We start from the raw sequence: 11679 nt of genomic DNA on the forward strand, positions 1-11679 counted from the left end.
GCCTGGCGCTGGTCCAGCCCAGGTGGCCGGCAGTCCCCTGGCCATAGGGGCCAGCTGCTCCCTCTGACAGATGCCCACGTGTCTGTGAGGGCTGCTGTGCTTTGTCACACAAAGGCAGCCTGCTCCTGTTCCTGCTGTAAGATGCTGAGTTCAGAGTGTCTTGGCAGGCATGGGCAGGGTGTTTGGTGGATGTAGGGCGCTCCTGCCATGCAGGAAGGTGTGGTAATGACTTCCCTTTTGCTTTTAAAAATTAGGCAATAGTCCAATCTTGGAGAAAACCAAACAGGGCAGCGAGTGGTGTTTTCCAGAGCTGATTTTAAAAAAAGAACAAAACCGCCAAGAAAACTCTGAAATGGAGAAGTCATGTTTTTACATCCGGTGTGGGGCCCAAACGTGCTGTGACTGTGCTTAAGGTCATCCACCCTTTCTCCTCCAGCTGTGCTCGGTGGACGAGCCACCGTGGTGCCTGGTGCCCAACATGACCCATGTTTCCTCCATGTCTCTGGCAGGACGTGACGCCGGTGCTTTAGTGACACTTCCAGCCCAGCCCAGCCCCTTTTACCAGCCTGGCAGGACCCTGGGAATATCGAGGGATAAAACGTCTGTGTTACTGTGTTATCGAGGGACCCCGGGCTGCAGCACAGCCATCGCCCGGGGGAGACTGGTCCTAGCGCCCCCATCCCCGTGCTGCCCCACTACGGGCGCTTCCAGCCGAGCCGGCGGGGTCCCGCTCTGGGCTCAGCGCGGCCCAGGCGCTGCCCAGCGCTCGCTGCCGGGGGGCGGGGCCAAAGCCCTGACGGACAGCTCCCTCCCGCCCTCTTGACCAGTCCTCTCCCGAGGCGGGCGGTCCCCGTGCCCACCCGTGCAGCTGGTTGGCCGAAGGCCCCCTCCCGCCCAATGGCGGCGCGGCGTGGGGGCGTGCCCCGCTGGGGGGGCGTGGCCGCCGCCGTGGCCGCGGCATGGAGGAGCGGCCGCGCCGCCGCTGAGCCGCGCCGCCATGGCCAAGAGCCGCGGGGGCGGCGGGCCCGGCTCGCCCGGCGGCCGCCACCAGGGCCTGGCCGGCACCCGCGAGAGCCTGGCCGAGCCGGGCGGCGACGAGCTCAGCTCGCTCGGGTCCGACTCGGAGGTTAACGGTGGCGGCCCCGAGGAGCGGCGCGTCGATAAGTTCGGCTTCATCGTGGGCAGCCGCAGCGCCGAGGGGCCGTGAGTGGGGCCGGGGCCGGGGGAGCCGCGCCGCCTGGGGGAGCCGCGCCCGGCCCGGCCGAGGCCGCCGCTGGCCCCGAGCGCCCCCGCAGGGCCGGGCTGCGGGCCGCTGGGCCGGGCCGGTAGCGGCTCTTCCCGTCCCGGGCGGGTGGGGATCGCCCGCCGCTTGGGGCCTTCGGCAGCGGTGGAGAAGGGCGGCAGCAGCCCCCGGGGCGGCCCGCGGGCGGCCGAGGCTCCGGGGGGCTCCGAGGCCGCTACCGCAGCGGCGGGGGGAGCCCGTGTCCCGGCAGAGGCCGCTCGGCGTGTCCCGCTTCCCCCGGCGGCCCAGGCCCTGGCCAGGCCCGTGCGCGGTGAGCGCTCCGAGCCGGCCCCGCGCCCCCGGGAGGGCCGGCAGCGGGGGGATGGCGGGAGTCTGCCGGCAGCGCCCGGGCCTCCCGCCGGGGTCAGTGTCTGGTTACCCCGCGCTCCGAGCGCCGCATTCCGGCGTATTTTTGGCCGCTGTCAAACCGGAGAGGCCGAGCCACCGTTCGGCGGCGTGCCAGGGCCACCGGCGCCGGTGGCGAGGAGGTGCTGGGCCCCGGGCTGGTGCTGGCACCCAGGAATGCGCTCAGGGCTGCTGGCGAGCTGGTTCGGCAGCATGTTTGGTGTTTGCCTTCTTGGCCGCGGCTTCGCAGCAACGCCCAGAGAAGCACGGGACAATGGCGGTGCTGGGCCGGTGCTGGCAGGGGGCCTCCCTGGTGGTTTGCACACCTGCGTGCTGTGGTGTCGGTTGGGCTCCGTGCCTCAGTTTCCCCATCTGCAACGAGCAAAGCACTCATCCCTCCTAACCTATGGGCATTACTCGGCCAGTCCACAGGGAGAGGAGTCACCGCCGGTTGGATTGCTGGTGCTGGGCAAGGTGCATTGCTCGGGGTGATAAACCCTGTCCCTGCCCACCAGGCTGACAGCTCAGCACCGTAGGAGCTGGGTGGCTTCTCCTGCCTAGGGTGCTGCACCCCATCCTGGCCACCTGCCGCGTGTTTGGGATGTTTCCTGTATCCCTGGGTGCTTGGGGTGGATGTCACTGTCCCTGGGGTCCAGCAGGCAGCAGCTCCCCTGGCTGGAGCTCGTGGCGCTGGAGGCGAGTGGCTGCTCCTGGGGGTGCCAACAGCGTGGTGACTGGGTGGGCACTGGGGACTGAGCCTTCCTCCCACGCCCTGCAGATGTTCTGGGGCCAAATCCTGCTCTCCTCCAGGCCTTTTATCTGGTTTCTGTCTGTCCAGGAATAAACAGGAGTACGTGGCCTTCCACCGTGGCTGGCAGAGTTGGGGTCCTTCTAGCTGGAAGGGTTTGGGGAAGCATAGGGAGAGCAAGTGGGGTGTCCCAGCATCTGCAGAGGGTCTGGGGGCATCAGGAAGTGCTGAGCTGTGGTCACCCACAGTGTGGATGCAAAGGAGCGCCTTCCCTGCATAGGGCATCACCGCCTCCCGGCCTGGCGTGCCCTCACCTCGTCCTCCCCGCCTTGGCCATCTGAAATGCCTCTGGTCCTTGCTCTGTGCCCGCTGCCAAGCAGCCATCAGCTGGTAACAGCTTCCAGTCTGGGCTGGCTGGGCTCCAGCAGGCCCACAGCCAGCTCCTGGATCCAGCGTCCAGCGCTCCCAAGCTTCCCACGCCTCGGAGAGCCCCAGCTCCTCCGGCAGCCCAGGCTCCCGGCTCAGGGCCAGCGCGCTCTCCATCCCCGTGCCGGGCTGCGCTGCTGGCCGTGCCCAGCCCGTGCTGGGGAGGGTGGGGTGGCCCCACCAAGCAAAGTGGATCCCTTTGGAGCGGGTTTGCTCTGAAACAATCGCTCTTGGCCCCGCTGACCCGCTGTGGTGGGTGGGAGCCGGCGGGGAAGGGCTGGGCAGGGAGTGGGGCAGTGCTGCCAGCTGGATGTGGCCCTGGGCGCGCTGTGCTGCTTGCCTTCCGGCTCCCCACGCAGAGAGGTCTGGGAGGAGGCAGGGCCTGGTGTCCTGCAGCGGGGCTGGGCGCTTGGCGTCTCCCTGGGGGATGCTCAGCATCCAGACCACTGTCGGGTCCTTGGAAACGGTCTGGCTGCTCCTGGGATGCCGAAAGCCAGGAAGGCGTCAAGCCTGCTGGAGTTGGCCTTCTTTACTGATGTCCCGAAGGAGCATCTGCTCTCCCTGGGATGTCCGTGCCCAGGGCCTGGCCAAGCTGTTTGTCACCCGTGTCCTCACTGACGAAAGGCGGAGGGACCCAGGGGGTTTCCGCAGTGCCGGCTTCCCCCTCGTTGGCTTTGGCGTTGCGGCAGCATCCCTGCCTGCCTCGGCAGGGTTAAATTGGATTCCCTGGCTAGGCTGAGCTTGCTGGAAAACACTCCCCTCCCTCCTGGGGGACCCTCAGCCGGGCTCAACGCCGGGGGCTGGAGCAGCGCCAGGCTTTTGGAGTACGACGGGCCGTGCGGATGACACGATGCTTATGGCCCCGGCTTTTTCAGTCTGCAGCCAGCCCCCGCAGGGTGGATTGGACCTTGCTTAGCTCAGCTGTCGCCTCCGGATGTGCTCCCCGGTTCCTCACCTTCTTGCCATGCCCTTCTCTTTGGGCATAGCTCCCCAGGGATGCTGAGGCATGCAGTCGGTGCAGCGCAGGCTGCTCCCAAGAGGTTTTGAACTGCTGAGGAGCTGGGGCTGCGCTGGCGCAGTGATTTCATGGGTGGTGAGCGCTTCCGGCAGCACCGAGCAGCTGCTGAAACGCCGGCGCGCTCGAGTGTGTCCTGGCCAGGTTCTGTGCCTGCTGGGGGGCACCCAGGCTGCCGAGAGGATGGGGGGGACTCTGTGCTGCAGGGAGGGCTTGGCACCGTGCTGACCGGCCTCTTCCCTCCCGTCCCGCAGGCTGGAGGAGGTGCCTTTGGAGGTGCTGCGGCAGCGGGAGTCCAAATGGCTGGATATGCTCAACAACTGGGACAAGTGGATGGCCAAAAAACACAAGAAGGTAAGGGGCAGCATTGTCCCCTGGGGCTGCCCCCGGGACAGCTGTGCAGGCGAGAGGAAGCAGCAGGGAGGGACAGCCAGGTGCAGCCGTGTCCCTTTGAGGCTTTGGGGCAGCCTGCGTGTCACTAGGTCCCCACAGACAGACGCGTTGCCTCTGGAGGATGCTGTTGGTTTGAATGGGCTGTTCTCTCCCTGTGACGCTTCTCATGGTGGGAGGGAAGCTGGAGCTTGTGGGGGGCTGAGCTTGCAGTCCCCGAGCCAGCCTGCTCCTGCCCCCGTCTGTTCCCCGCCGGGCTGGAGCCTTCCTAGGGCTGCTTTGGCTGTCTGCAGGCAGCCATGGGAATTGTTCAGTCATGGAAACTTCTGTTCTGAGCATCTTGTAGACCAAAAAAAGCTTTGGGTAGGAAATGTTTGAGCCTGATGTGCATGACGCTGGGCTGCAAGCTGGGGTCCCCAGGAGATTCATGGTGGTGTGTGTGCTGGGTGGCTCCATGGCTCGGTCTGTTGGTGCTCCCTGACCTCCTGAGCCTGTGGATGAGGCAGGGATGGGATGCAGCAAGTCCCAGGTTGCTGCTGTGTCTGCTGGAAGCAGTGAGGTTGCTGGGACAAACCAGCAGTGGCTGAAGGGCTGCTGCCTCCTTCCTGCTTCGCTGGCAGAGCCTCCTGGCACCGCTCTGTGCACTGTGCTCCTGGAGCGCTGTCCCTGCTCGATGCCTGGTGAATGATGCAGGAATCCCTCATCTCTTTCCTGGCCGCTTGCAAAGGATTTGGGAGAGCTTTTCAGGCCGCGGCAGGCGGGTGCTTTGTTCTGCAGGCAGTTTCCGCTGCTCTCCAGCCGTGCCGCAGCCTGGCCTCCGGGCTCGGGTGAATGCTCCGGCAGGCGTACGTCTGGCAGAGGAGCTCCCTCGTGCTTGGGCTGAGCTCCTGGGGGTCTCCGTGGGGCTGATGTGCTGTCTAGTCCATCCTGCAGCAAAAATCTATGCCCAGAGCCTCTGAGGTCTGATCTGGAGAGCTGCTCTGTGCTTGGAGCCCTGGGGCTGCTCGGGGAAGAGTGCCAGGCCTGGCTGCGGATGCTGCCGACAGCCCCTGCTCTGGCAGAAGCCTGGCTGCTTTGGTACAGGGCCACGCCGCGTGGCTCGGGCCCTGCTGCTTCCGAAGGAGCTCCCTGCGCCTCTGAAAAACCCCGGTACTTTTCTGGCTGCCTCACCGGGGTTGGCTAACGGCCCAGGGATCTCTTGGGCCAGCTCCTGCCGGGCTCGCTCCCACCTGCACCGCTCCAGGATTCCGAAACGCTCCTTCCCTCGCCTGCCTGGCCCAGATCCCAGCGGAACCACAACTCCGCGTCCTTTGTGGCGCCGAGCTGTGCCAGTGCCACGTGCTGGTCCTTGCCCCTTCTAGCCAGACTGAGGGAGGGCAGACGCGTGGGCAGCTCCCCCTGCTCTGGGGGCAGGCAGCACTCCGACTGCTCTTTGCTTTCAGCATCCCTCAGCCCAGACATGCTCCTGGTCCCTGGAAGGGCACGGTGGGATCCTGGGGGCCAGGTACCCCCAGTGTGGTGGTGATGGCAGGACCTTGCGTGGGGCTGAGGGATGAGATGTGCAGCTGCTTGGCCTTGGCTGCGCTGAGCGTGGCCAGCTGGAGAGGCTGCCGAACCAAAACCCAGCAGCACAGCTTCCTTCCTGGCAGCTTAGCCAGCAGGAAGGGGACCGGCTTGAAAAGGGAGCCATCAGCAGTGGCAGAGCTGCCCGCAGCCGCCCTGGGCATCGCCCGCTGCGTTTCCTGCAGGCACAAAAGCCCTCTGGGGTCCAGGACAAACAAGCAGTGCTGCAGCAAGGGAGCAGCAAACCCTCCCGGGGACACGGCGTTACCACCACGCTGGGCTGGGCTGCTTAGAAATGGAACCGCTTGTTACCAAGTTACACAAGCAAACGGGGAAAAGGAGCTCTGGGCAGGCAGGAGAAGCTCTTGGGAGCTGTCAGCCATGGCTCGCAGAGCCTTGGTGCATCTCCAGCAGTTGGCATGTGCCACCTGAGCAGGGACGTGAAGCGCCGAGGCTGCGCTGAGCTTTTGCAGGGTTTTATGTGGGGTAACTGCTGAAAGCACCGGTCCAACGGGCCCCACCTTGCTGCATGCCCTGGCTGAGGACAGTGGGGAGATGGTGCTGCTTCCCTGGGCACTGGAGTGGGGGAGGGGGGGGTGTCTCTGGTTTTGGCCCCTGCTGGGGTGCTGGCAACAGCAGAGTTGAGGTGGCTCAGCTCGCTGCCAAGGGGTAGGTACCAGCACTGCCCCACCTGGACTTTGGTCCTGGCTGGTGCCCTGCACCAAGGAAACTGGTGGCCGTCTGTGGGCAGTCAGTGGCCCTGGGGGCCTCGGGAGTCAGCCACATGTGGAGCTGGGGCCAGTCCTGCCCTTTGCCCGGGATGAGCAGGCGGAAAGGCTGAGACACTCGGCATGCTGCACCTCCCGGCTCTCCATGGCCCCACTGGCAAGCAGGAGGGCTGGGCTGGGGGTCGGAGAGCCCTCCCCTGTGTCCCCAGTGCTTTCCACGGGCTGTGCGGGGTGGGGAGGGAGCCACTCGCTCCCCACTTTGGCTCCAGTGTTTGATTTTCCAGTTCTCAGCAGGATCCTGCTGTGAGGCAGAGCTGGGCTTGTTTGGAGCTGTTTGCAAGCCACAAAGCCTCGGCTGGGCTCCTGGCGGCCATCTGCAGCTCCCTCTCGCTGGTGCGGCTCTGGCTGCCATCCCAGCTGGCGTGTTAAGTGCTGGGCTGGGGAGAGGGGTGAGCAGGGTCTCTGGCTGCCTGTCCCCATGCTGTCCTGTAGGTCTGTGTGACACTAGGTGCTGTCACGGGACACGTGGCTGGGCACACTGTCCCTGGGGGTGCAGGGGGACGTGCCCTTGTAACAGGGAGGCAGCAGGGGACCAGTCCGCAACTGCGGTGCTGGGCCTGGCTCCCATCTTGCGCCAGGGTCGTTTTGATCCCCACCGCTCCATGATTTCCCCCGTAATGGCCATGTCTCTCCGCACAGATCCGGCTGCGGTGCCAGAAGGGGATCCCACCCTCTCTGCGGGGCCGTGCCTGGCAGTACCTCTCCGGGAGTAAGGTCAAGTTGGAGCAGAACATCGGCAAGTTTGATGTGAGTGCTGCTGAGGACCTTCCTACACTGCTGCGGTGGGGATGCTGGCGGAGGAGAACAGTGCTGGGATGGCTCCTGCTGCCTCCAGGGCTGGGGCGTCTGTTGGGGTCCCCGAAACTGCTTGTTCCCACTGCGGGGGGTGGGTGGTTCAAGGGGGCTAGTGTCCCAGCAAGCATGGGCTGACCCATGACCTGATGGGGCTCATGTTTGAGGCAGAGGCGCAGGCCCAGCGCTGTGGCTGCTCTGCTGGCTCCCCTGGGCTTGCTGCGGGCCCTGGCCCCACATGCTGGAGAAGGGCTGGCACCGTGCCAGTTTGGGGTGCTGCTGACCCCAGCCCTCTCCTCCTCAGGAACTGGATCTCCTCACGGGAGACCCGAAGTGGCTGGATGTGATCGAGCGAGATCTCCATCGGCAGTTCCCCTTCCATGAGATGTTTGTCTCGCGCGGAGGCCATGGGTAAGTGGAGCTGCTGCGTGTCAGGTCCTCGGCAGCCACTAGTTCGGAGCAGCACTGCAGGGTGGGCACTGTCTATAGCAGCTCACGGAGCCGCAGTGTCCCCCACAGTGTCCCCCACGGTCCTTATACCCCCCAGCTTGCAGGGCATCCAGGCATGGGCTAAAACCAGGATGGCTTCCCAGGAGCACAGTGTGTGGTTTGCAGCCCTCAGCACCAGCTCTGACACCCAGTGGGGTGGGAATTGCCATGGCAGGAGGGCAGAGCGAGGGACTGGCCAGCTGTGGCATCCATTTCACAGGGAAATGCTGTTCTCCACGTGTCGGGGAGCATCTGTGCCACTGTGCTTGCAGCTGGGTCCGTGCCCAGCTACGGCTCACCCTGAGAGATGGTCATCTTCCTGCCTTGCCCCTTGGATCCGGGCAGGATGGGGCCTCCGTGGGTAGAGCTTCCCAGAGCAGAGCTGTGGTTATCGTGTCCTGTAGCCCTGGGTATGTGAGGAAGAGGGATCCCAGCAGCGACTGACCCAAGCTCGGGTGGGAAGAGTGGTGGCTGGTAGCCAGATCACCATGTGATGCCCAGTGCTGATAGGGCCCATGGGGGAGGCTGCTGGGCCGTGTTCCTGCCCTCTCTCCACCTCTCCATCCCTGGGGTGTCTCTGCAGGCAGCAGGACCTGTTTCGGGTGCTGAAGGCATACACGCTGTACCGCCCAGAGGAAGGCTACTGCCAGGCCCAGGCCCCCATCGCTGCTGTCCTGCTCATGCACATGCCAGCCGAGGTATGGGCACGTGCCTGGGAGGGCAGGGAGAGCTAGTGGCCACAGAGCTGGAACCAGGGGGAGGTGTGGGTCTCTGGGGTGGACAGAGTGCTTGGCTCACGGCACCCATTTACCCCAGAGCTTGGCTGGTGCAGGGAGGTGTCCATTGTCCCAGGTACGCTCTGCCTCCTCCTGCCCACTCCCTTGGTCCCTGGGAGTGGGGTGGGGGCTGTAGGGATGTCCCCTGGGCACACCTGGGTGCTCACCCACTGTTCCTTGGCTTGCAGCAAGCGTTCTGGTGCCTGGTGCAGATCTGCGAGAAGTACCTCCCTGGCTACTACAGTGAGAAGCTGGTGAGTGAAGGGCCCGTGGTGTCTTTGGTGGCAGCAGGGACCTGTGATGTCTCCAGGCCGAAAGCTCTCAAGCTTTCCCAGCTTCTCACCCTGGAGAAAGAAGGAAGCTCAAGGAGATCCTGGGTGCTCCCATGGACTCCATGTTGTGCTGTGGCCCCAGGAGCATCCCACAGTCAGAGATGGGGAGCTAAACGTAGCTTTGCTGCCGGCATCTGTGGGGCACAGCTCTGCTCCTGTAGCCTGGTCTGAAGGGTGGGCTGCTGCTCCTCTGGGGCCAGGCACTGGGGAGCTGATCCCAGGGCTGGGCTGGGGTTAAGGTGCTCACTGACTGGGGCTCCTGACACTGTTCCTGCAGGAGGCCATTCAGCTGGATGGGCAGATCCTCTTCTCCCTGCTGCACAAGGTCTCACCAGTGGCCTACAAGCACCTGAGCAAGCAGAAGATCGATCCCATCCTATACATGACCGAGTGGTTCATGTGCGCCTTCTCCCGCACACTGCCCTGGAGCTCTGTCCTGCGCGTCTGGGACATGTTCTTCTGTGAAGGTAGAAGCTCCCCACTGTCCTCCTCTTCCTCCTGGGGTGACCAGCCATACCCTGGCTGCAGGGTACCCTCTCTCCCTCCTGCCCTCCCCAAGGACTGGGGGTGGCTTTGTAAAATAAAGCGGGGGGAAATGGTTTTGTACAAAGGGGTAAGGCAAAGGATGGCACCCGGGGCTGCAGCAGGAGCACTGCTGTGGCTGCTTCCCTGTGCCTGGCACGTGGGACCCATTGTAGAGCAGATTTGTGGCAGCCACGTGCCTGGGGTGCAGGCTGGGCTGTTTTGCTGGAGTTTTGGGGGCACATCCATCCCAAATCCCCCCTCTTCCTGGTCCTGCTAGCAGTCAGGGCATGCATATTGTACCCTACAGCATCGGAGGGACATGGTGGCGGCGTCACCCTGTCCTGCTGGGTGCTGACTGCCTCACCTCTCCCTTTGCAGGGGTGAAGATCATCTTCCGAGTGGGCCTTGTGCTGCTCAAACACACCCTGGGCTCCTCGGACAAGCTCAAGTCCTGCCAGGGCCAGTATGAGACCATGGAGAGGCTGAGGGCCCTCAGCCCCAAGATCATGCAGGAAACCTTCCTGGTGCAGGAGGTGAGGTGCTGGGGAAGGTGCCGGGGCCCAGTGCTGCCCAGTTAGGCACCAGGCTGCTGGACTGGGCTGCCCCTGGTGCAGCATGGGGGCACTTCCCAAAAGGCTTTGATTTGGGGTTGCCTCTGCCCTGGTGGGGTATCCCAGACCCTGCCCCAGTGCCTGGGGTGCAGAGCCACCCAGGATGGCACTGTCACTGATGGGAGATGCTGATGGCCCGTCCCTTGCAGGTCATCGAGCTGCCGGTGACGGAGCGTCAGATCGAGCGGGAGCACCTGATCCAGCTGAAGAAGTGGCGGGAGACGCACGGGGAGCTGCAGTGCAAGTCCCCCCCGCGCCTGCATGGCGCCAAGGCTATCAGCGAGGCCGAGCCCCCCACCCGCAAGGCGCTGGAGCCCGTCCCCTCCATCGTCGTCTCCCCCGGGCCTGCCCCTGTGCCCAAGGCCCGCAAGAGCAAGGAGAAGAGCCGAGAAAAGGGCCCAGCCAGCCCTGCCAACGGCCCTGGGGCCGAGGGCAACGGGGCCCCCGGCTCAGCCCGGGAGCTGCTGCAGCCGCAGGTCTCCCCCCACCACCAGTCCAAGGAGAGCCTGAGCTCCCGGGAGAGCGAGGACACGTACTTGTAGGGCCAGCGCGGTGCTGGGTCCGCACCCCGGGCAGCCGGGCTCAGCTGGGCTGCGCACGGACCCGGGCTCGAGGACGCTGATGGGGGCTATGTGGGGACCCGTGGCACCCGGTGCTGGGGGCTCTGCGCTGCAGGGATGGGGACGAGGGGGCTGGTGTGGCTGCATGGGGACACCGTGGTCCCCGTGTGCAGGGATGCCTGCTCGGGGCAGGCTCAAAGCTGGGGGGCATTCGCAGGAGCTTGGCCAGACGTGACCAGAGGGGAGACCCCTTTGGTCTGTGCTGGGTGCCCACCCCGGCAGGGTGCTGGCACCACGAGCGGTGGGAGCCCTGGCAGGGGGTGGCTGAGCCACCTGAACTCCCTCCCCACAGCCAGAGGGGCCAGGCTGCCCCTCGGGCCCTTCTCCCTGTCCCAGAGCCCCTCGACCCATGGCCCCCAGGGTCCCTCCCATAGCCCCCACCCTTCTGCCCACCCGGGCAGACCCAGACCCAGTTCCCGAGCACTCGCGCCTGGCGCAGGGGGACTGGGGGTACGCGAGGAGCTGGGGGGACCCCTTTCCCCCCCTCCTCTTTACGTAGTGAGGATATATCAAGCTGTAGCCCTATATATAGTACCAAATTTACCTACTCACTGAGCCTATTTATTATTCGTCCGTGGCAGTAACCGTTGCAGGACAGGGACGGAGGTTGGGAGCTGGAGGCAGCAGGATTTGATGCCAGACCATGGGGCTAAAGCCCCCCCATCCCCGTCCCTGGGCTCCCCACGGCTCGGGGGGAGCATTTGCCCTGTCGGGGCTCTCCCCACCGCTGCCACCCACCCCAAGACCCCAGCAGAGGTGAGACAGGGTGGGTGAGCGGCCAGGTGCTCCCTGGTTGCAGGGTCCCCTCTCTCCCCCCTGCCCTCCCCAAGGGCCGGGGGTGGCTTTGTAAAATAAAGCAGGGAAAAAACGGTTTTGTACAAAGGGGTAAATAAAGCAGGATTGTGTAAAGGCACAGCGCCTGCGGCTGCCACCGTGTCTTGTTGTCACCCTTCTGCACTGCGGGGTAAGGGGTGGCA

At 64.9% G+C, this 11679-nt stretch overlaps 1 protein-coding gene across 1 annotated transcript; it reads left to right on the top strand.

Annotated features, from left to right (window-relative positions):
• The first annotated feature begins 997 nt into the window (after positions 1-997).
• Positions 998-11620, top strand: TBC1D10A (TBC1 domain family member 10A). Its single transcript, XM_037377844.1, has 9 exons — positions 998-1203; positions 4071-4170; positions 7197-7304; positions 7654-7760; positions 8422-8536; positions 8803-8868; positions 9224-9413; positions 9850-10004; positions 10232-11620. The coding sequence occupies exons 1-9, from the start codon at positions 998-1000 to the stop codon at positions 10622-10624; spliced, it is 1440 nt and encodes a 479-aa protein (XP_037233741.1). The 3' UTR covers positions 10625-11620.
• The last annotated feature ends 59 nt before the right edge of the window (positions 11621-11679 follow it).

The sequence above is a fragment of the Falco rusticolus genome, chromosome 1 (genome assembly GCF_015220075.1).
Source record: "Falco rusticolus isolate bFalRus1 chromosome 1, bFalRus1.pri, whole genome shotgun sequence".
Classification (NCBI taxonomy): Eukaryota; Metazoa; Chordata; class Aves; order Falconiformes; family Falconidae; genus Falco; species Falco rusticolus.

What these genes read in the sequence shown, in the direction of transcription:
- TBC1D10A (XM_037377844.1), top strand. Translation starts at nt 998, where the DNA reads ATGGCCAAGAGCCGCGGGGGCGGCGGGCCCGGCTCGCCCGGCGGCCGC. An exon ending in GTCTCGCGCGGAGGCCATGG is followed by an intron (nt 7,761 to 8,421) that starts GTAAGTGGAGCT and finishes GTGTCTCTGCAG; the next exon opens with GCAGCAGGACCTGTTTCGGG. An exon ending in GCTACTACAGTGAGAAGCTG is followed by an intron (nt 8,869 to 9,223) that starts GTGAGTGAAGGG and finishes CTGTTCCTGCAG; the next exon opens with GAGGCCATTCAGCTGGATGG.